We start from the raw sequence: 26087 nt of genomic DNA on the forward strand, positions 1-26087 counted from the left end.
TGTCACAACAATATAGATATGTAAATATAATAGGTACCTACCTGACATTTAATAGGAGTTGCAATTATCGTAATTTTGGGGACAGTTACACAGTTAAGAAATAAATGTCAGGTAAACTACCCGCTGAATAAAGTGACAGCAAATGTATGAAAATAACTGTCAAAATTTCCACTGCTAAGCTATCTGATATAGTTATCCACAAGTAATGGAATCGGGCCTTAAACCTTCCAAATATTAAAAAAGCCCTTTTTGCATATGCGTCTACTGACTAGTTAACTACTAACCCCCGGTTTCTGTGATACATTTAGCGGTAGTTTATCTATTCAATAGTGTCAAAACTCATATAAAAAAACGCTGTTGAATTATAGATAAACTACCGCTTAATGTACTCAGAAACCGGCGGTAAGTTCTGTACTTTGATGTTTTTTATGTGTTACAAAAATAAATGGTTTAAAAACTGTATCGGAAAATTGAGCACACTCATCAATCTTATTTCGATAAGCTGCCATTCTTATAAAATCACGGGACTTGTCCTTCTCATGTCAGTCAACCGAACTTCCTTTACCTTCAGTACCTAAGTATCCTAGATCAATAGACAGATAGAATTTCCTGTTTTTATGCCTAATTAGATACATACATAACTACGTCCTGTGCGTATAACATTAAACTCATCCCGGTACTATAAAAACATCGCCAGTGGAACTTGACCTTGGCGGAGGGACCCTTTCTTCTGTTCTAAGTTGATGACGCCAAGTAAAGAGGGTCTGAGTAAAATGGATAGTTGAAGGTGTACTGTATACATACGGTCGTGGTGATCGACGCACTGAACAAATTGTTCGAGTTTCTGTATTGAGGATTCGTCGTCGTCATAAATGATTGATGATAGACGATACAGGCTAATAGGTAAACTAGGGCAAAGTCCTCTAAATAAAAACCTTCTAAGTGAATTATAATTCCAGTGCCAATCTAAATGTAGCTATCTTTGAACTATCTAATCTAACTGTTTATTTAGAGGCTAAAATTACGGGAATTGCTCCTCGAGCACCGAAACGTCAATTTAGAGAAGCGATCAAAGTTATTTTAAAAACATCTAAAAGTTCCAAAACTAAGAGAGCCTCCGAGAGTAGCTCAGAATCTCTCCTAATTTTGAAACTAAATTCAATTTTCAGACGTGGTTTCACCATTTTTTTCTTTGATTATACAAACAAGTTTTTTGATGTATAACTTGCAATAGCGAGTGCTTCGGAAATCGGCTCTTTCAACCCTGATTCCAGCTTTTTAAAGCAGCCTACGTAATATATCAATTTTCATATCTCAGAATGTACAAGAATTGTATCTTATCTCTTCGGTTTAATCTTCACGGGTAGCCATTTGTGACGAGTTTAACGCTGAAAAATGTATTTAAAGTTCTTGCAATAGACTTGTATCAACTCAGAAACACGGTTTAAGACCCCGTCTGTAAAACTATTTTCCCAATTTGATAGCAGTTTATAAATAAGGACCTAAATATCTGCGAAAGCTTAGCTTTGAGCTTTCGACTTCCAACATTGTGTAATCAACTCAGCAGTATGTATTATCAAGAAAGCTAGTATAAAACGAGTACGGGTAGATGTTTCGCGTATACTCGTCCGCCACAAGGTCAAGTGCGATCGTCCGAGTCATTGCTCCTCGCGTGTCGCTGCTGCGCCCGCGCGCTTGCCTCCGCGCATCCACTCTTGCGCACTCCTATTAGTGCCCGCTGGCTCACGGACTACGGTGAGTTGCATGCTTCACTATTTTTTAATTGTGCTTTTTAAAATATAGACAAAGGCATTGTTTAAAATTACGATAATGCGGATTTGAGAACAATATTAATGTTATGTTACTTTAGTTACAACATCTGATTTAGTTTTACGTGGTTGTAATATTTACGTACAAGTGAAAAATTACTTAAGCTGTGAGCTAAGTTAGACTTAGCTTGAGCTCTAGGTCTGCTACACACATAGCTTAAAAGAGATTGGTTTGAGGTAGTCTTAATTTATAAGAGTCGCAAGACTGTTTTGTATCAGAAAATGATTTATACCTACCTACTTATTTTTACACTAGCTGACCCGCGCAACTTCGCTTGCGTCACCTAAGAGAGAATGAGTCATAATTTTCCCCGTTTTTGTAACATTTTTTACTGGTGCTCTGCTCCTATTAGTCGTAGCGTGATGATATATAGCCTATAACCTTCCTCGATAAATGGGCTATCTAACACTGAAATAATTTTTCAAATCGGACCAGTAGTTCCTGAGATTAGCGCGTTCAAACAAACAAACAAACAAACAAACAAACAAACAAACAAACAAACTCTTCAGCTTTATAATATTAGTATAGATTTTTCAGTTGTGCATTTTATAATTTTATAGGCTTTATTTTTAAGTTAATCAAGTAATTCTTTTCTTGTAATTATGTTACAATAGTGAAATATTATATGATTAGCTTCAGCCTGTGACTCTGTCCGCGTATCCGAATAAATATATTTTATGAATTAATTCAGGTTGTAAACAATCAGTGTGGAAATATCGTCAAACTCGTTTCAGTATTTTTTGCGTAAAAAAGTAACAACTAAGAAATGTATGTACATCCGTCCTTATAAACATTCGCATTCATATTATTCATTACATTCATAACTTTTTAACTTTAGCGTTGCATATTCATTGTCTAATATTTTACCTTTACATTACATGCATTTTACCTTGAAATGCTTGACGTTTCGGCACGAGTTACCCTAGTAGGATAAACGCAATCCTTGTGCAGTCTTGAAACGTTGTAATTTTATTTTTTTCACTGCGTAAAAAAATATTACACAATGAAAACGAAATTAAAAGCTGTTACACTTAAGCTCAAATTGGGTAACTTTGAATCATTTGGGTAACATTGACAGTGGGAATAAAAAAGTTTGCAACACTAAAATAAACTTTTATCAATTGTGTTGGTTTCATATGAATAAATAATCGAAACTAGTTCAAATTCCCACTGTCAATGTTACCCAAATGATTCAAAGTTACCCAGATTGGCTGTACTTAGATTTTTTTATGGGACATCTCTATTTTTGCGATCCAAAGTGTAATGTGGGACACCCTTAGTTCTAATCTAAAGGGTTTAGGCGCGTTTTTTGTAAATTAAACGCTAATTAAAACACAATGACGTAACTACGAGTACCTACTTACGACCCATTTTTGTGCAGACCGTATCGAAGGCTGTTCTTTTAATCGCTGACAAGACGCCTGTCTGCGAAAACGTTATAGAAAACTTACAAGTGGTTACATTTTGTTACTTTTTAAATAGTCGTGTTATGTACATTGTACAATATTTGTACAGATGACGCCTTGGGGATGTGAATTTTTACTTGTAAGTAAAGTTGGTTTTGTCGTTTAAAATAAACTGCAAAAATAGTACTAACGTTGCCCGGTAGAGGCGCTGATCAGATTTTTATACAAATTATCTTGATAGCTTGTCTTATAGCGATAGCTAGTCGATAGTGGTAAATAATCATGCTGCAATAGGAATACTGCGTAACCATGGAGCTTTTGCTTCCAATAAAGCTTATATCGGAACAGGCCCTTAATGAAATCCCGTTAACCCATACAAAGATACAAAGGTTGAATGCCTAACCCGGTGAATAATCAAGATGAACCCTTCTGAAAAGGTTAACAGGAACTTGCCTTCTTCGAATTACTTCTGAATAAGTAGCGGTTAGCTTATGGATACTTATTGAATAACGAGTACCTTGGGGTATAAATTATAATAGGCATGGTGGTATAAACATTTTTTGACCCGTTACTGTCCCACTGCTGGGCAATTGTCTCCTCCCGAATGAGGGAGGAGTTAGGTTATAAAAATGGACACAATTTATAAAATACTTAATTTGTTGTGTGAGGACCTGAATATTATTAATAGAAGTACAAAATATGTATGTAGTTTAATGTCGCGTTATCATTTGTGTGTAAACTTCGCCCGTTAGAGGCGCTGAACCGATTGTCAAACAACATTTTTCTACAGCTAGCCGATTCTAGCAGATAGTGGTAGAGAATGGCGCCTTCTGAAAGACGGAGAAACTTGATTTGTGTAATATGGTCACCCATCTCCCGAACAGCCTCAGCAAGTGTAGCTTAACCTCAGAGGTCGATCTGTACGGCTATTGTTACTTACGAGTTCCTCCACACAGAATTATTAATTGTAGTTTCGATAAATCATGTACGTCGGACTTTAAGATAAATTATTTAAATTAAACCTATCCATTCATGTCGTCCTTATAATTACATTCAGTTTAACATTATTACTAGTGATTCGTAAGAGTTAATAAACACATTTATATTTTAAACTGGTCCTGTGTAGTTGCAAAATTACTTCCAATCTTTATATATATTATTCTTCTGTAAGTGTGTATGTCACTGAACTTCTCATAACGACTGGACCGATTTTGATGAAATTTTTTGTGTGTGTTCAAGGGAATTTAGAATGGTTTAGATTCACAATTTTGTCCGCTGGACAATGTTTTTTTATTTAATTTTTATGGCAAAACAACGTTTGCCGGGTCAGCTAGTTAATTTATAAACTTTAACGGCTATGTTTCCCGGCTTATTGATAAGTGTTGGAAAACTTATCTGACAGATAAATTGACAGCAAATGTACGGATCCACCTGATATTTTGTTAAAAAATCTCGCCTCTAGTGCGAGTAGGCGAGTAGTGAGCGCCGTAAAAACGAAATGAATTTTAAATGTCAAACTCTCGATACTCGGTAAATATCGTGCTACAGAAGTACTGAAACCGCGGCTTAGTGTTTAGAGTTGAATGTTTTCTACACACAATTTATAGTAACTTAACCTAAAGCTTCATTAAAAATTTTACATTTGTAAATAACATTTAGCATTATACTTCAGCCTTTAATCAAAATATGCACTAACAATTTATAACATCACCTGTCTTACCCAAAGATTAAGACATTTTATAAAGTGAGACTCACATAATAGGGGCGACTTTATTGCCATATAACCACGTTACCAAACTTCGAGCTAGACTTGCCCGGCCCGGGAATCAAACCCGAGACCTCGCAGTCGTTGACACTGTCGCCCAAACTGCAAACAGCCAACTAGACTACTATAAACATACTATTTTACCAATAAGCGTCGTTTAAGCTCTGATTAATTTCCTATATAATATAGTGTTGTGTCACTTTCAACGAATTTTAAAATTGTAGGTATGTGAATAAAAAAGACAAAACACTAACTAATCAGAGCTGACACGACGTTTATTACAAACCCCCGGTTTCTGAGTACATTTATCGGTAGTTTATCTATTCAATAGCGTTTTTTTATAAGAGTTTTAACGCTATTGAATAGATAAACTACCGCTAAATGTACCTCAGAAACCGAGGGTTAGACAGTTAGTCTTAAAACAATTCACTCACAACTTTTTCATTCAACTACACTTACGTGAACACCAAGCCGGAAGCGGCAGTCGCAATTACTTTTTTTTCTTCACCATAGACTTAATTATATCGACGCTAATCTTAGGCTGCACCGTTAGTTCCTGTGCTTAAAAAAAAGGAATGAGATTATGGTATTACTTCGACGGTTAAATGTGCGCGCCAAAAGAATGAATGATCGAATGTAATAATGACTCATGACGTTTGTTTTTTTTTCATAAGAGCGATTTTAATAGCTCCGATAGCTTGTACTTTCATACTTTTTTTTTATTGGGTGCTATTTAGTTCACGTCAGTAGCGTAGTGGTTTAGATGATAACTATCGTATAGTGAGTTCGATCCATGCCGGCACGGCAGTTATTGTACAGCGACAATAGTAACCCATAGAAAACAGAAAAGAAGTCTTCTATTTACTATGGTAGACAACGCCTGCGGCAAAGTTGTCAGGTATGCCTAGGTAAGGTTTTGTCAGGATAGGTAGAAATAAAAAACCTACACTTAGCAATGGCTTATATGGGGCTGTAAGTTATGATAAAATATGTACATTCATAAAATTTTGCATAGAGATAGACAGAGAATAAGGAACACTTCAAAGAAAACTTCCTTTGCTTCATTCAGTTCCATCATCTTGTAATCAAACATACCGGTTACGAGTAGGTACCACGCATCTGTCTTTTTTGCAAAACATCTACCGACTTAAATATAAAATACATATTTTAATTAAAAACATTACAACCGAAATAATTCCCATAATTAAGATTAATTTGCATAAACTTCAGTTAGTTATATGCTACTAAACGAAAAAGTTTGTGTGTTTAAGCGTGCGAATGGCACCGAGTGTCGTCTTCAAACCGGCCGGGTTATAATAACTGTTACAATTTTAGTCATACCGTTGTTCGTGTTGTGTTATTATAATAATGATGAAAATAAAACTACTTGTAAGAGAAATAGTCATGGGAAGTGCCGTTGGCTTAATACAAGAGCAAGAATATCTGATCTATATCCAGTTATTTCATATTTTTGAACGAACCAACAATTAATTATTATTACCAACAATAATTAATTAACAAATATAATTTGTATATTTTAATTACTTAACTGTGTAAATAATGTTGTAGGAAGCAATTTTTTCTGAGGAAAACTGTATGTAATCTTTTGCATACATCCATGTTACTACATTACACCCAGGCTCGCCAGTAACAGTGACTGAATATTTATCATGAGTGCGATTCGAACCCACGTAGTTGTGACAATGAGACCACCTGACTTTTGACTTTCAATGTTAGACACTCAATACAACAGTCGTATCGGATGACCGTTCCACCGGAAAATAAGAGTGATGAAATAGAGAGAGAAACTTGGACGCTATAAACAAATCCTGCTAGTTTCAATGAAACTGGCCGAGACGAAATAACAGCTTGGAAAACAATACAGGAAATTTATATCAACCAATTTATTTGAAAAAATCGCTTAAAAGAAGTACTATGGCTTATTTTTGCAAAACGTAAGTTGTCGTTTAAACTAGTAAGTTTGGTGTTGATCGCTTGTTCATAGTTTCTTTAATTTTAGATTCTACTCGTCTGCCTCTACCATCTGACCTTGTTCGAGACTTCATTCGTATGAAGAGAATTCAATGGGCGAAAAATCTTATGCTGTAATCGTTGTTACCTTTAACATCTGTGTACTAGATTTCATTAAAAACGGCCCAGTCGTTTTTGCGCGAAAGCAACAAACAAACATATATATACTCTCAATCTTTTGCGTATAACATAAGTTAAATGAGTAAGTTTCGCGATGATTGTAATAACAGTTCATAATAATAAGTTGTTAGTTCATCAATCTTAGTGACCTCTGAGAAATAACTGTATCCGCCATTTTAAATACTCATATCGAATCAATCTATGATATAAATATACAGTTAGCTTCGCAAACAAATAGGAACTTTCATTGAGGCGTGGTGAATTCATGTGGAAGCAATTAAAAATAACATTTTATATATTGTCTGTCATGAGCGACGACTCTAGGAAAGCGAGAAGCTCGTGGCTAAATAACAAACCATACGGATCGATCTTTCAGGTTAAGCAACCTGGTCGAGGTTGGCCTGTGAATGAGTGACCATATAGTATTGTATAACGAGTTCTTCCGTGTTTCGGAAGGCACTCTAAATTGTGGGTTGTCATTTCTAAAGATCTTTGACAGTCTTTAACAGTAGTTGGCAGCTTGAAAGTGTGACAACCAATATTACGCAGGGGTATTTTGTTATAACTCCGGTGACTGGGTTGTGGAGGTCCGATAGGCAGTCGCTCCACGAAAAATACTGGTATTCAGCTACATCCGGCAAACTGTAAGCCGACTACAACACAATTGGAAGGAAGGCTAGTCTGACATCACAAGTGTCGAAGACGATGCCAAATGAATGTCTGTATCGCAATTTTCGACTATCGACTGCCTGACATTTTAAATAACTTAAAGATAATACTTCGCTAGGGGCGAAAATCGCGCAACTACTCCGTGCAAAAATCATAAGCTGAATCTATTGAGTGAATCTTGAATAAAGAATTTGTTTTTTATCGATTCCTTACTGTTCAACTGTTAAGTAAACCTCTTAAAGTTCCAATGTTAGCTACAGGTCGGCCACCGGCTAAACAGGGGTTGGGGACTCTGCCTACTTTCACGAACTACTACTAAAGATCGAGATATTAATGATTTACTAACAGATTGTAACCGGCACTGTGCCATTTCTTGGCGCAGATATGCATTACGTTGAACGCTTATTGTTAGACTAAAACACTGCAATATAAATAATTTGACTACAATAGCTAATACAATGAATATTTACTTCCCGGACCTTCATGTTTCTATGAGAAAAGGCATACTTTACCTCAATAGTTCGTAAAAGCTCAAACCGATACATTGTTCTTAGACCATAACCTAGCTTTTACTAAACTCTATTTGTAGCCTAACAGTTGCACCTAAGTTGCGTTTAGAATGGCCGTAGACCTATAACAATATTGCGCTATAAGTTTGCACGATGTTTCTGAAAGAAGTAGGTAACCAAAAACAGTGAAGCCTTACATTTTTACTGAATGTAGAATTGGTGAAGTTAGGGTTGATAGAACTACACCGTGTAGATTCAAAAGATTGACTCTTTATGAGATCTGATATTTTTTTCCCAGGGCAAACCTTATGTGGGTGTAAGTTGGTGTAAGCTGTGGTTTTTGGTGGGATAAAAGTATTTCTGCTCAAAATAGCGTAAAAAACTAGAAATAAGATGTCAAACGATATCCAAGAAGTTGTGTAGTAATGTGTACATAGTTGGGAGGTCATACATAACAGTTGACGCCATGTGAGAGTAACGGTGTCTTGACAACAATCAACCGTAACTGTAGCACCGTTGTTTTGATGGGGAACTTTTTGTAACGCCATAGAAGTACCTATAGTATGTACACACGGACAATGCTGTCGCAATTATAACGTAAAAACTGCTGTTTAATATCGCCTGCGAAAGAGTTCGCTATTAAAGTAACATAAAGTTATTTATTCTATGTAGGCTAGAGGCGCCCACAGCCAACTGCACTCACCGGTGGGTAAACGATCTGTGGGTTAAGCGACCCCTGGCACGGTCTTTCCATAGATGGGTGACCGCATGTGTATCTGAACTGGACGCTTCCGTGCGACGGAGAGCACGCAAAAAGCCGGTCCCGGTTGTTGTCAACTAAGATAACAGTGGTTAAGCCACGTCAAAAGCCTTTGGGCGGCTTGAACATCAACTGTGTTGACCAATAACCATACGACAAGAAGATGAAGATTATTTAAGTACTAACTAGATGGAAATTTTGTGACAAAAAACTGCCTTTAAAAATGTCCTCCATTAACTAAAAAGTATTAAAATAATTCATTCATTCTTTTCGAGTCGGTGAGACAACTTCCTCTATTTTTAATAGTCGGCTACAAACTTCATTAAATTATCAAAACTGACTTCGAACCAATTTTTATCTTGAGCAAACTTTAGTTAGCATCGGCAAATATTCTCTTGAACATACGGCCTTTCTTCACGGATCGAATCAGCAGTAGTTATGGTCTAGCGGTGGAACCAAATTCAATGTTTATTATCTTCGTGGCCCCAATACTCCTATACGCTATCAATTTTGTTTACTGTCGTGACAAATGTGTGGAGCTTCAATTACTGATTCATATTCCATACATAATTACGGCTGTTATATCCGAAGGTGTAGGCAGATCAATATGAGATACACCCATGTTTCGCCATTGACAATATTATTCCTATGTAATATGAGTATAACATGTAGGTAATATGAGCCTATTGCCATATACCGGGTACGTTACTAAACTCTGGACTACTACGTTACTAAACTAGAAACTAATAGCTAACCCGCGCAACTTCGCTTGCGTAAGAGAAAATGGGTCATAATATTCCCCGTTTTTGTAACATTTTTCGTTGCTTCTCTGCCCCTAATGGCCGCAGCGTGATGTTATATGGCCTAAAGCCTTCCTCGATAAATGGTCTATCCAACACAAAAAAAATCATCCAATTTCAATTCGAATCAGTAGTTGCTGAGATTACCGCGTTCAAACAAACAAACAAACTCTTCATAAAGGTATATAAAGGTACATAAAATCTCACCCCCTCCTACAGGGGTACACGGAGACCAGAGAATGCCTCTTAGTACAAGAATAGAAAATATTCTAATGTAAATTAGAAAAGACCAATACTACATTGTCCAACCTAATCTTTTTTTTATACTTTAGACGTGGGAACCTCCTTTAAAGGTGTTCAAGAATATAACCATAGGCACCAGGCTTGTCATAACATCTTCTTAGAACTTATATCACGGCTTAATTAGATATCCGTTAACGCAATCTCCGTGCAAGTTTTTTGCGACGGATATTGCCTTCAATGCCTTCGCAAGAATAAATACAAAATTAGTTTCTGCCTACGACTTCGACCTTGTGAAAAGATTTCCCGGAATATAAACTATCCTTTGATAAACCAAGTTACAAACTATTCATATACTAAACTAGCGGCCCGGCCTGACTTCGTTCGGTACAGTCTAATTAATATATTTTTTTTAAATGTCAAACTATCGATACTCGCCTGTTAAGTTAGTTTGGGCGTCATTGATTCACGTCATGAAAATCCAACATTTCACATTTTTAAGTATCAGTCGTTTTAGTTCCGTATCTACTAGACTATAGTATTTGCAATTCTCGAAATAACACGAGGCGTATTTCCACTTAGGCCCATCAATTGATAAACGATAATTCTAGGCAAATATGCATAAAACCAGTCTGAAGATGGATGTCCTCTTATAACCTGCATAATCTTAGCAATTCCAAGCTTCGGAGGCGAAAGTATTCCTATTTTTCATTTTTAAATTCCCGACTTATTACCCATCGGTTTTTTACCACTGGCTACCCTACACATGACTAGAGGTATTCAAGAAACTTACTAACTAAATCTCACAAAAACTGACTAAAGGACTACACATTAGGTTCGAAATTAATCGACCTAGGCAGGTTTTTTTGTTCGAAAAATATGACGATAACTTAGACATGGAACCACGGATACATGGGGATATATCGTGGAATCTAAGATTTGTTCCACTAATTGGTATTCAGCTGTATTTAAATTTAAGCGATCAGTAGCGTAATTCTGTACAGTCGGTACTGTCGAGTACCTATCGAAATTTTGACATTTAGAATGTACTGCCAAAATAGTTCCTGCGACACCCGTCAGAGGCGCTGATTAGATTTTCATACAAAATTTCACGATGACAGGTCGGTTGTCGGTAGTCGAGAGTAGTAGAGAATCGAGCTACAGGTAGCCAGTTGCGCTCACCGGTCGGTAAACGATCTGTGGGTTAAGCAAACCTTGGCGCGGTCATTCCATAGATGGGTGACCGCATAGTGGTATTAGAACTGGGCGTCTCCGTGCTTCGGAGGGCACGTAAAAAGTTGGTCCCGGTTGTTGTCAATTAAGATAACAGTCGTTAAGCCACGTCAAAGGCCTTTCGGGCGGCTTGAACAACTTTGACACTAGGTTCACCACTAACCATACGATTAGTAGTAGTAGTAGGTAATTAAACGTACCCTAGGCCTAGACCTTTTACCAATAAACTATCCGCGTTGATTTTTATCAAAATTTGCACACAAATCTTCCTGTGTGAAATAGTAATGGGATCATCTTTTTGTTTTTTACGTCGTTGTGTATACTCGTAGTGTTTGCGTTATTTCAAAATTACAAGTTCTTATAGTAACGAATGATTGTGGGTAAGGCTTAGGTGAACTGAATTATACAATAAATTGCATTGTTCTCTATACTTTGTTCCCGGGGCAAACGTGTGGGAGGTTCTTAACGCTACGATTGTTCATAAGAAAATTGCACACTAATTAATTGACTGAAGTTAACGGAGCAGAAAATTATCGACATATTGTTATAAAATCTTACTTCCTTCTAATATTATTAAATATGTGAGAACGGATGCTGTTACTCTTTTGGGAAAACCTACAGAACTGATGTTGACACACTGGCAATTCTTAATCTGCATCAATTTGGACTTCGAACGATTGGAAATCTCTTTGATGGGGTAGGTGGGTGCAGTAGTTAGTAAAAAATATAACATCCCAACTAGCACACAAGCTGCTTATACAGTCGTTATACAGCCTGATAGTTGCATAAGAGTCGTTCAAATGCTGTACAATTCTCTATAAGTTGTATACTAGCTATTTAAAAAACCCTTTAACAGCTAGGCGGGACAGTAGCCGTTTAGTAGGAAACTAATGACTTATAGTGATATATGAGCATGTAATTGCATCGCTAGACAGCCTAGGGAAGTATAACTGAGTTAATGGAATCTTCTATAACACCGTTAACTGTATAAGGGGACTTTAGGAGATAAAGGAGTTTAAACGGAGTTATGCGTTGCGCTTATAGCGCTCAAGAGCGTAAATAAGCTTTTTGTAATGCCTTAGGTTCTATAACAGATTTTTTTAGGGCTAGTGTATTACTCATCTATAAAAGAGTTGCGTAGGTCTTTAATAGCGCCTTGAGCGTTATATCAGATATTTATATGGCTTCTGTACGGCAAATAGATGTATAAGGTATCATTCGAAACATTTTTACAGCCATGGGGATTACAGAATTATGTTAAGCACCTAAAGCGCTATAACCGAGTAATATACCTTTATACTAAAGCTTAAAATTATTATCATAATATATTTACATAGGTGCAGTGGTGGTTCAGTCTGTCAACTGTTTTTTTTTAATAAAATAAAATAAAATAAAATAAAATGAAATAAAATAAAATAAAATAAAATAAAATAAAATAAAATAAAATAAAATAAAATAAAATAAAATAAAATAAAATAAAATAAAATAAAATAAAATAAAATAAAATAAAATAAAATAAAATAAAATAAAATAAAATAAAATAAAATAAAATAAAATAAAATAAAATAAAATAAAATAAAATAAAATAAAATAAAATAAAATAAAATAAAATAAAATAAAATAAAATAAAATAAAATAAAATAAAATAAAATAAAATAAAATAAAATAAAATAAAATAAAATAAAATAAAATAAAGTAAAATAAAATAAAATAAAATAAAATAAAATAAAATAAAATAAAATAAAATAAAATAAAATAAAATAAAATAAAATAAAATAAAATAAAATAAAATAAAATAAAATAAAACAAAACAAAATAAAATAAAATAAAATAAAATAAAATAAAATAAAATAAATAAAAAAAAAAGGAAAAAAAAAATTTCAAACTATTTTAATATTCAACGACTGACCCCTAAAAGTACGAGTAAAATGCTGGTGTGCGACCAAAACAATTATATTGAAGCACTCCTATGCCACAACTGCAGAACCTTGAGGTCTACAACAGCAAACACTAGAGCCTTTGTACAGCTTAAGCCGCTAGAGCAGATGTAACCAACTCTGAGAGGTGCTTGATCGAGACGCCATTACAGCATTTGGTAAACATATTTTTTGAGGTTATTACGATCTTTTGAAGATCATATAAATCTATAGCCTGGTAACGTTAACATAATTAAAATCATTTTTTATTACCTATAACCCTAATTAAACTATCTGTAACACTCAAAGTCTTATTTATGTTCAAAATACAAATTTCAAATCCACATATCTATATAATTTTTGCATTTAAAACTGAATATTTTGAGGGCGCATGAAAATATTGACGATAATATACATATATATTGACAGCAAACTGGAACTCGCACTTTCATATCACGTACACAAAGAAATAAAAGCGATAGACTACTTGTTATTTTCATAATCCAATCCGTAAAAATAAAATGTCTCCTCATTTGTCACTGATGATTCATTTTAATACAATATATTTAGTTTACACCACAATAAACCGACCATATTACTAATTTAGAGCGTTAGCATTTATAACCGTTACACAGTAGCGCTAAAATAAGGTAAAGGTGGTATAATCGCGCTGCAAGAGCTTTATCGAACGCTCGTGGCGCTAACCACCTCTGTACAACAGCTGGTAAGCGCCACGAAGCTGCGAAAAAGCTCTTGTAGCGCGATTATACCACCTTCATCTTATTTTAGCGCTCCTGTATTACTACTATACTACGTTCTATTATAATTACTATTTACGACCACTGTAGATCCAATGTAGAGCTATAAGCTAGACAGTATGGGCCTATTTGACGCTACAAGAGATCTGTAGCCGCTTATAGAACCACTATACTTCTTACTAAGGAGCCTAAGGCGTTATAAAAATCCTTTAACCGGCCATTGTGCAGCTTGTTATAGCGCTTGTGTGCTAGTTGGGATGGTAGCTCACTCTCCACCTGATCGAATTTGAAATAGAGATGAAATGATTGAGCTTATACTTAGTACTTTTAAGTTACAACTTAGCGTATATTTTAATGCTGGTTCAAAGTGAAAATAATGTGAATCAAACAATCCATTAAGAACTTTAATTAAGCGTTCAATTATGCACCAGTTTGTAAACTTAGGGGTACGATTTGACATAAAGCTCGAATTCAAATTCGAGTAAGCTGTAAGCCTGCCGTTCTAAAACCGTTTGGTACGCAAGACAATCATAATGATGTAAAACAATCATGTTTTTATAACAAGATAAAAGCTATGAGTATTTAGATACACAATCGAAATCAAACTCGAAACGAACGTTTGATAACTACATAACGAGAACCTTACCCACAAATAAACAAAAAAAACATTAAATCAATATCTCCCTCCGTCTACATTGGCAACAGCTCACGTACCCTAGCACATAATTACTATTCACGATCATTCATCCATCTCAATAATTATTGTTTTGATCAAATTATCTGGCCGTTATGAGCTAGAGAGATGAGAAAAAAGCTCAATCATTATCCGTCATTTTTTTTTTAAATTACATACAAGGTGGGTCGTTGACCCCGCGGCCTTGCGATGCGATGCGCATCTGCCACTGGACTTGCGTAATGAGCTTTTCTACTCGACGCTACAACTTGTAAGGCTCGACAGTGTTGGCTTATTTATTTGTATTTTGTTGAAGAATTTCTTTAAGGTAAAGGATACTTGAAGGGATACGAATAGAACTTGTTTTGCATGGTTGAAAATCGAAACTATTCTCGGTAAGACTTGTATGAGGCATTGGAAGTTTGGCAATGATTTCAATTGACGATAAAAATCCTACTTTTGTTTGTTCAATGTTCATGCTCTATTTTAACATAGGTACGAAATACGAGAAAGATTCTAAAATAACTCGAATCGAGTTCGATTGAGATCGAATTTCATAGTCGGGCGTTATCCTACGTCTATGCTTCTACCACTATTAAAGCATTAAAGTGAAATTCTAAACGCCTAATGGCACGGTACAACATTGTATTGGTGATAAAGCCGTCAAATACAAAGTTGCAGACTGTTGCTGGCAGCATCGGAACATTAGCGTGTAGGCCTTCATTTATGTTCGTTGATTTACAACCTCCTTGCGACCTACGCATCATAGGTACTTTGTCTTACAAAATAGAGGAATAGTACACAGATCACAAAGTTTTAATATGAATTTATTTATTTTTATGCGGTTTTTACTATAAGATAGAGTAGTTTTAACGTTAGCCCGGGTAAAGGGGTAGAACACTACTAAAAAGAATATTTGACCAACTCACACACAGTTATCTGATTCCAAACTAAGGAGAGAGAACGAATTTTTTGTTGCGCTTTCATTCAAATAAGACTGAATAGATGTTTTTAAAACTTTACGCAAAGGTGCAGTAGCTCAATTCATTACTACTATCGACAAGCTATCGAAAAATGTTGTATATCAATCTCATCAGCGCCTCTAACGGGCATCATAGGAACTATTTTGGCAGTACATTTTAAACGTCAAATATTCGAGACTCGCCAGTACCGACTGTACAGAATCACGATACAGTACAGTACTTAGGTATACACTCTTTAAAACAATCTTTCAAGAAGTTACGTTCGTATTTAATTAATGTTATAACCAACAGCGTACCGTCTGCAACTGTGTATTTGTACAAGCAAGAGACATCCATCAGGATGTAAGCCGATAATAAAAAGTAATATAAATCATGCTCATTAATAAATCAGTAGCTTTGACAAGTTGTAGTACCGTATATCGTTGAGAAAAGTCGCTAATGGAAGTCTATTGGTTTTTATAGCTATTACTTTAGTTCACTCTATCTACTGTTGAGAATAGAAATAAGTTTTCTAAGCTATGAAGAAGCGTTGCCATTTATTTATGAACGAAAATTTGGATACGGATAAAAATGGGGTTTTAAGGGTACCGTACCTAAGGAGTAAAAATGGAATCCCATTACTAAGCCTTCGCTGTCTGCCCGTCCGTCCGTCACCAGGCTGTATCTCATAAATCGTAGTAGATAGGAAGCTGAAATTTTCACAAATTATGTATTTCTGTTGCCGCTATAACAACAAATATTAAAATTAAGGGGAGTTCTCACACAATAAATAAAGTCATGATTGTATTCGTCTAAAAGTCGAGAACACAGTACCTTAACACCGATAATCATGATGTATGGTGTTCCGTGTAGAACAGTGTAATTGAAGGCTAGTCTTTTCAATCCAGTCCGAAATAACGTACTCAGTATTAAGCTTAACTCAGATTACATGGAAGTAACATTATTTTATACCGAACTTTTACACATAAACAGTAATAAACAATACACGTCAACCTTCCTTGAGAACAGCTCTATCTATCGGTGAAAATCGACAACCACGCCAAGTCTTCATTTTAAGATATGACAATGATTGGGAGTTTACAAATATTTGGTTCGCCTGGAAATCGATGACACGACCTCACCCGACATGACATCAAAGATCAACAAAAAAGTATGAAATTCATAATTATTAATGTTAGTAATAAGCTCTCTCCTGCATGGTACTAACGACTTGTACGCGCGTTTAGCTTAACGGTTGCTCCGTGTTAATGAACCTCCAAGTCGAGAATTTATTAGTACATACACCCACACTTACAGATGTATTTAAATGTACATACTTTTACGTAACGAGCTTTCCAGGGAACTTATACATTTTCTAACGAAAGACAAGGATGGAGCTATAGCGGTTGCATAGCGCTATCTCTTTCTACGGAACTAGGGTTTTAAAACGCCAGCTTTTTACGGCTTACTGCTTGCGGGATTTTCCAGTTATTTCTTTAATACTCAAGGGAATATAAAATGCGTCTAAATGGTTTTAAAATTGACTAACTGGAGTTTTATTTATTAGCATGGATGTTAACGAGCTCTCGTAACCGAAGATATTCCTTATTTTTCTCTTTGTTAGAAAATACAACTCCCGCATTAACAATTTGATTGCTCTTGGGTCGCGGAGACTTTTACAAACATACAAAAAACGTAAACAAGGTACAACTAGACCCGAAACAACTGATATATTATTATGTGTATTGTATAAATAGTAGTTCCGTGTGGGAATCGAACCCACGACCTTTCGACGCACTGGTACGGAGTGGCGACCACATTAACCCCTGTGCTACGGAAGCCGCACATATCGGCTACCCGAAGTTCTATCCGTACGTATTATATTTTCTAGACTTACGGTCAACTGCGGTAACTTAACATGGCAACTCTACCGATGCATTATTAAAATAATGACAAATTCAATATGTTTTAATACATTTATATTGCGCTATTTAATTAAGTATTTTAGGAAAAGATATCATAAATAATAACTAGTTTAAAATGCGTCCACTTAACAAAGCGCCTAATTAAATAAATATATTTTTCCGTGGTAAAGTCAAAATTATTTATTTTCATGAGGGTTGTTAGAATTTTTATTTATTTATTATAATAACAAATATCACATGGCCTAACTAGGTACTTGACAAAAATATATTTCTTTACCCAAAATAACAATGTATTTATTACAAAATATAAATTAAATTCAAGTTCTTAAGGATATGTCAATAGGCTCGCACTTTATTCAATGTATTTACACTCTACCTACACCTACGGCCATAACAAGCGTGAAGTTATGCGTGTACTTAGTTTAAGTTCATCACTGTTAGTCGTGGATACACATACTTAATTTCGCACATTTGTTCAAGGCCTCTTTAGCTCAGTGGTAGAGCACTGGTCTCGTAAACCAGGGGTCGTGAGTTCAATCCTCACAGGAGGCAATTTCGCGTTTGAAATCCATTTTGGTATTTAGTAATTTATTTACATCTTTTGCTTTGCGTACTATTTTCATTTTATTTGTTCGAACTTAGTAACATTGTAAATTGTAATGTCCTTAATGCTACTTAATTTTATAATGTAATTTTTATCTCAGGATATATTTATATTTGATAGAATAAAATTGCGTTTAACAGACTATGATTTTTACGAAATATGATAAACGATCTGAAAGTTAGGCAACCGTTGGCGCGGTCATTCCATGGATGGGCGACTGGGTAGTGGTATTTGAACTGAAATACTCCGTGCTTCGGAGGGCACGTTAAAAATCGGTACCAGTTGTTGTCAATTAAGAAAAAAGTCGTTTAGTCGTATGAGCCGCGATCGGGCGGCTTGAATTCGGTTGACCACAAACGATAGAATATAATAGAAATATGCACTGGTACAGTGAAATAGGTTTGTATTAAAATTAATTGGTTAGTTGACCGGGTTAACGAAAAATGATTAAACTTGTACTTGTAAAAGATACAACTAAAATGCTCAGGCTACGCTATTTGTTTCGTAAATAATGTAGAATTTGTAATTATTACAGACGGAAACATTTCATTAGGCACTCATTCGACACCAACGAAAATACGAAACTGTGACGTCACTACATCGTATTTCTATACTAAAATGTTTTTTTGACATTTCGTAAAGAGTAGCTGATTTGACAGGTAGTCAACTATCCCATTGGCTAAGACTATGTCAGCTTCGGTTGCACTAGAATAATGTGCTATACATCAAACTCAGATAGTTTAATTCCACTATTATGATAATCGGTGTTTCTCTTCGCCCATCTTAGTTAGGTACTAGAGTTGCCCAACTATCGATACTTGAACTAGTAACAATATTGATAGTGCTGAGGTTACTATAGATAGTATTGGTACCTACTAAAGAAAAAATACCTAAATTTTTGTATTCTTTAGTATATATTAATGCGAGGTACTGGTATTAATATACAATTTTACAGGATTGTTTTGCGTAAAATTTTCAATTAATATGAGAGTACCGAACTTGACTAGCTTGATGGACTTCTAATACCTTCTTAATTCGGGGAGGATTCCCTTACCCACCAAGGGAGACATTAATGGGTTAATTTTCTCATGTTTTTTAACATACAAATATTTTTCTGTTCTCAGGTACACAAAATGCGGATACAAGTGTTGTTAGTATTCCTGGTCGGGGCGACCGCCCAGGCCCTAGACAGCGCTGACAACAAATTCATGAAAGATTATGCTATGCTAAAGGTATGCAAACATTTCCCTGAAATAAAGAAAAATCATTTGAAAAATATAAGAATGTCCAAAAAGACAATTCGCAGTCGGTAGGATTCGAACCTACGCTCCCAGAGGGAATCTGATTTCTAGTCAGACGCCTTAACCGCTCGGCCACGACTGCTTGTTATTATGTTGCCAAATTATACAACATTTTATCAACTTGCATAGTTATCTATTATTTAAACAAAGCAAACACTATCAATTGTTACGCAGTATTTTTTTGAAATTTAAATACTAATTAATGAAAATTGATGGTTATCTGAGATTTTAAACTAATAACAGACTAATAAACTTCATCCACACAATTTTGCATTTTAGTTGGTTTACATAACACCGATTTCGCATAACTTATCAAAAGTTTATGAAAATATACCCCTTTTTCGGCGAATAATTAAATAGCTGTCTTTGAAAATAAACTTTTTTATTATTATTTCTATTTTTATTCCATTTTATCCACAGATATACGAAAGCTGCTTCGGTACAGCACTTCTGAAACAAATAACCAAAGAGTTGAAAGACGCTTACACAAAGTGCTCAGTACCGCCACCTATGAAAGAACCAATGAACTCGCACATACCGCCGTTGTTCTTAACGAAACTACCGCCGGGCTTCGCAATGGACCCGAACTCGCAAACCATCACTAAGCCGCTAGATGGCGCTTTACACAATAAAGATGAAGAGGGAACTATTCAAGAACAAGGACCACAGCCACAAAAGCAACCTCTAGGAGGTGTTTTAACTTTCAGACCACACGCTGTAAGTGCATATTTAGAGTCAAATCGGAATATAGTTAACAAAATATATCCCAGTAAGTAATCATAGTTTGGTAAAAGATATCCCACAAAAACATTTCATGTTAAATGTTGCCAAGACGAGACCATATAGCTCGCACTGTCAAAAAGTAATCAGATCCCGTGTAGAGCCAAGTTTCTAACCCTACATGCCCAGACCTAAATCGATAAGCCCTAATTTCACACTCAAGTTACGGGGAAATTCTACAGCCATAGCTCGTACTGCGTTGTTCGTAGCGCGTAGCAGAGTTTTTACGCTATAATCTCGTAGGCGTGCAAACCTTGGACGTAACTGGCGAGTCGGCCGCACGGACTTTTTGCTATTCGTCATATGGGCTTGAGCTTAAAAATCTATTCAATCTTCTAAACTCTTTCCGTGCGGCCATCTCGCCAGTTACGTCCAAGGTTTGCACGCCTACGAGATTATAGCGTAAAAACTCTGCTACGCGCTACGAACAACGCAGTACGAGCTATGGCTGTAGAATTTCCCCGTAACTTGAGTGTGAAATTAGGGCTTATCGATTTAGGTCTGGGCATGTAGGGTTAGAAACTTGGCTCTACACGGGATCTGATTACTTTTTGACAGTGCGAGCTATATGGTCTCGTCTTGGCAACATTTAACATGAAATGTTTTTGTGGGATTTCATTTCTTTTTGTAGGTTGCTTATGATTAAGTTTCCCTATTTCAGATTTTTACCCCTCCGCGGCCGCATTCAGACCTCTAGCGTCAAAAGTTGCGGAAGTCTCGAACAAACTTTCACCCCTTAGTTTAAGGGGTTGGGGGGTAAAAGTTCCAAGTTTTAGGATTTTTTTGTTGTTTGGGTACTAATACTAGCTTACATACCAAATTTCAGTTTTCTAGGACTTCAGGAAGTACCTTAAGAATTTTGTTGATCATCAGTGAGTGAGTGACGAAATCGGGGTATTTTAGATATCAATAAAATCTAAAGTATAAGAGCTATGCAATTGAAACTTTAGAGGTTTATTAAGTCTACCACTGACATTATATCCTGAAAATTTTGTTTATCTGGTATAACCCAAACTCAAGTTATGAAGGTTCAAAAATACGACGAAGCGCTTCGAGAAAAGGTAGGTAGTGCCCTTGCGCTTGCGCTTCGCTTGGCTCGTCTTGGCGGGGGCACTACCGTGCCCCCAGATTTTATTCTATCGAATATAACTACATCCAGAGATCAAAATTACAACATTATAAAATTTTGTTGCATTAAGGACATACTATTTATAATGTAACCAACTTCGTACAAATTAAATGAAAAGTACGCAAAGCAAAAGATTCAAATAACTAAATACCAAAAAGGCCAATACAGTAGAAGACTAGTGCCTCCTGTGAGGATTGAACTCACGACCCCTGGTTTACGAGACCAGTGCTCTACCACTGAGCTAAAGAGGCTTTAAATAGAGGCAGCAAATATTGTCTCTTATGGAATCAGACAATAATAAAGGCACAGTATAAAAAAGTGTTATTTGTTTGCCTGTACACATTGATCTAAGGGAATACTGAAGCGATTAGTCAGTCATCTAAGTTATAAGTTTCAGGGTTTTCACGTAGTTTCGGACTTGAATCCACCGCTCTGACTTTGCGGGACTTTGAATCTGTAAAAATACTTAAATAGTTATTTATGTGTTGCAAGAACCCCACTCTCAAGACCTTCACCATACCCCCTATTGTTTTGGGAGATGAAACTTATGAATAGTATTAGGTAGGGGAAAAAGTTTTTTCACATTATAGTATGGCTTCAAGAATCACAAATGAATACACGATTCATTAGGCTTTCAGTGAGCTCGTGAGGTACCCAAATATCGAGCTTTTTTGTGTAGAGAAAAGGTTTTATTACAAGTTCATACATACTATAATGCGAAAAGACTTTTTCCCCGACCTAATATGGTTAGCGACTTTTATACTAATTATTGATGCGAATTTTTCAGGCTCCATTCCAGCCTCAAGCCGCGCTGCCTCCATACGTGGTGCCGGCTCAGTTCCGGCCGTACAACGCCAACCCTTTCTATCCGAACCCCTACGCTACGCCGTCCTTCTACCCCCCCAACGTACCTTACAACCCCTACATGATGCCGCAGCAATACCAACAGGGATATTACCCTCAACCCTATTTCGCAGCCAGCAATAGGATGTCGGTGAGTTTTCTAAAATTTATTTTGTTCTTTAACACAGATTTCGTCAGAGAATAATTTTATTCGCATCGTATAGCTAAACGTTTTTTTAAGGATGCTTGTTAGTAAAGTACAATGGGCTTGTACCGTCATTTGCCGTCAGCCTTTTGCATAGGCTTGTTCATATATACCTCTAGGCACACAAATAGAACTAAAACATAAAAATATTTATTTTTATCTGTTACAAAATTATTTTCAATGACTGCCACATTAAGCTTTGCCTGTGTCGTGGGCATCAAAACAACAGATTAAAACATAAACCTAATGCATTAATACTATAGAGAGACCATTTATGCCCGGTATCTGAGTACATTTAGCGGTAGTTTATCTATTCAATTCAATAGCTTTTCTTTCATATGAGTTTTAACGCTATTGAATAGATAAACCGCCGCTAAATGTACCTCAGAAACCGGAGGTCAGAGACGTACAGCTGGAGAGCCTTGATATGCACGATTTATCTATATTATAATTATTAATACCGAATATAAAAAAAGAAGCTGTATTAAACAGGCAACCTTAAGCTTCATATTACCTAATAAGCCTATGGGTCACTAATGTTGTAAATTCAGAATTTTCTATATCTTTACCCTTAAACATTGTTAACCCCTAGTTTAAAGAAACAGTCATACAGCTCACTTCCGTATACTATATTTATAAACCTTTCAGCGTCACCTAGGCCTTCGAGCGCGGCTAGGACTGAACGCGGCTCGAGCCCAAGCCGGGCACAACGTGACGTGCGTGATGCAGGAACTGGGGTACATTGACAGCAACATGGAACCGAACTACGAACAGATCACTCAGCGCATCAGCAACCTGCCCGTGTCCAATGAACTCAAGACTGACATACAAGAGGGATTGCAGTTCTGTCAGAAATTCTCGGTTTGTGATATTTTCATAAATATACATTAAAAGCATATCGACCGGATTGAGTACCTCCTACTTTGCGAAGTCGCATAACACGCCAGTTGGTACCTACTAATGATTATATAGAGCTTATAGCAAAAAGTTTTGGTACCTACTAATGTTTTACATTAAAGTCCCGTTTCGTAGCTAATATACAAGTGTCGAATAACCAATCCGATAGATAAAAAAGAAAAGTAGTAGAAAAACACATCACTCTTCTTTGTGTGGCGCAGTCGGGTAAAAATAAGTGATGAACTTTGCTAATCACGTGCACATTCTTTTACGATGTCACTTATCAATCTGTATTTTTTTGCTGTCAATGTTTTACACTAAGGTCCAGTTTCATAGCTAATAGATACCTAGGTGTCGAATAACCTTTCCAATAGATAAAATAGAAAATGAAAAACACATTAAGTACCCTCCCTGGCGCAGTCGGGTGAAAAGAAGTGATGAACCAATCTCACTAAGCTTCCCTTGCCATTCACATGCTTATTTTGATACCTAAGAATCCTATCGCGACTCTTAGCTACAAGTCATGGTATGCCAATTTTCTATTTAGCAATGTTGTATATAGTTTTAAAAAGGTATTTTTTGTAACTTTTTTTCAGCAATGCGTGCCGGAGGACAAACGTGACATAGTGCCTCGTCCTCATGAACAAATCAAGGCTATATTCTTCTTCAGGTGTTACAAGGTATGTACTGACATTATTCTTTATTTATTCTATATACCTATCAATGTTTTTCATTAATGATGTTTATATAGCAATCGTTTTGCAAAGACAACTTTAAACGACGGTATGCCAATGCTATAATTTTGCTCGTTCCTTGCCAGAAAAACATGGTTTTCAATAAGAAAAAAAAGATGTTTTTTAACTATAAAATCAAAAGGTAGCACATAATTATAATAAGAAAAACAATGGCTGGTCTTTCAAAATGACGGAAAACAATAACTATTAATTTCGTGTTTTTTTTTAGTTACTTTTTGAGCACCATTTTATTTTTCCACAGCACAAGAAACTGGAGGCGTGTATCATGAAGGACATTAACGAACATTTCAACAAGGAGTACATGTTTGATTCCGATAATGATTTCGCGTAAGTATTCTACTATGTCCTATGTAGGTACATCGAAGCTAATACAGTACATAGAAATACTGATAAAAATGTGTTTTTCATGTAGCCCTGCTTAGTTTGCAATCAGATTATTAAATTCTTATTCTTAAAAAAGACAACTCTCGCACTAAGAATTGCTCTTGTGTTGCGGGGACTTTTACAAACAAACAAACAACAGACATAAGACCCGAAACAATTATTTGTGAATCGCACAAATAATTGTCCCGTGTGGGAATCGAACCCACGACCTCCCGACACAATGGTAGCGGCGTGGTGACCTAAACTACTGGACCACGGTGTCATTCTAGATGACCGTGTGTGAGTTCTAAGTTGTTTTTTTTCTGCTACAGTCTATCCCGCCAAGCTCGCTCCATCCGCGATGTCCCTCTCCGAGACCCCAGCATCGAGGCCCTTGAAGAGATGGAGGTCTACCTCTACGACTACCTCAGTGGAGGAGGTGGCTTCGACTTCGACCTGTACATCTAAGACTGACGCTAGGTTACGTAATATAGTTCAGTCATAACATAGCATTTAATTTATAACTCGGTAATATAACTGACGTCATAACGTAAAATACAATTTTATTTAAAAAAAGTTCCGAATTCGTAAACAATTACGTCAATGTTTTACTTTTAATTTGTATTCGGAATAATATTTGCAATTTTATTTATTTAAACGTTGCAATTTGTTCTGAAATCAAATACTATTGAAAGAATGTGCTGGATTTATAAAGGCCATTGTTTTATTTTTAATTTGTATTTGGAATAACATTTTGATATTTTTTTAAAGAAAATACTCATATTATTTAAATACTTTTCACAATATTATTTACTTAATTTTTGAATATAAGTTAATTTAGTTTTAAATGAGTGCTCAAACTAAGGTTGCCCTTACATACGTATTAGTGTTTACTTATAAGAATTCAGAATTACTATTCTGAATTAAGTAGTTTTAATAATGTCGATCAAAGCTCAGCTCACGCATTTATTTTTTTAGTTTAATAATCATAGTCGCCATCAACTGCATTTAATTCATAATAATATTATTAAGGTAATTTTAGTTCTGGCAATGGGGTTATACTGGGGTGTTTGCTACAGCCATATTGACATCTTAGAAAATGAAATAATTTCATCACTAAAATCATTTCTAACATATATTTATATAAAGTACTTAATGACACATACCTACACATTTAATTATGAAGAATAGTATTTCCACAAAATACACATATTTTATTTCTGAGTCGCCGTTAAATTATCATATCTTTCTCATGCAAAAAGTATGTATTGTTTTTTTTTTCAATATTATGGTCTGTAGCAAACTTGAAGTTTTCGTCAACCAAGCTTGCTCGCTCAAGCTTTTTAGACGACTACATGTAGATTTTAAGATAAAGGTATAAACGCAGTCCTTTTCGTATTAATTATCATTTTAGATTATGTAGAATACAACTGGTATCAACATATCATAATACTTGCAAATAGCAAGCAATAGCAAACAAATTAAATCTAGTTTTGCATTTCTGTCCGATTTCTAGGTTATCTACAACGGTTTAACATTAAGTTATGTCGAGTTAATGATTTATATGTAAAATCGCAATGAAAACTGATCTAAATAAATAAATAAATTATGTA

At 35.6% G+C, this 26087-nt stretch overlaps 1 protein-coding gene and 3 non-coding genes across 4 annotated transcripts; 2 read left to right on the top strand and 2 right to left on the bottom strand.

Annotated features, from left to right (window-relative positions):
• Positions 1-1629: 1629 nt before the first annotated feature.
• On the top strand, positions 1630-26087 carry LOC142979847 (uncharacterized). Its single transcript, XM_076125048.1, has 8 exons — positions 1630-1755; positions 19326-19433; positions 19923-20219; positions 22199-22405; positions 23108-23320; positions 23953-24036; positions 24353-24438; positions 24807-26087. Exons 2-8 carry the CDS (start codon positions 19335-19337, stop codon positions 24940-24942), a joined length of 1122 nt encoding a protein of 373 aa, XP_075981163.1. The 5' UTR covers positions 1630-1755; positions 19326-19334; the 3' UTR covers positions 24943-26087.
• Positions 18078-18149, top strand: TRNAT-CGU (transfer RNA threonine (anticodon CGU)). The gene has a single exon. It is a non-coding gene; the product is annotated as a tRNA-Thr (tRNA).
• TRNAS-AGA (transfer RNA serine (anticodon AGA)) lies at positions 19503-19584 on the bottom strand. Its single transcript has one exon. It is a non-coding gene; the product is annotated as a tRNA-Ser (tRNA).
• On the bottom strand, positions 21591-21662 carry TRNAT-CGU (transfer RNA threonine (anticodon CGU)). The gene has a single exon. It is a non-coding gene; the product is annotated as a tRNA-Thr (tRNA).

Source organism: Anticarsia gemmatalis, chromosome 2 (genome assembly GCF_050436995.1).
Source record: "Anticarsia gemmatalis isolate Benzon Research Colony breed Stoneville strain chromosome 2, ilAntGemm2 primary, whole genome shotgun sequence".
In the NCBI taxonomy this organism is placed as follows: domain Eukaryota; kingdom Metazoa; phylum Arthropoda; class Insecta; order Lepidoptera; family Erebidae; genus Anticarsia; species Anticarsia gemmatalis.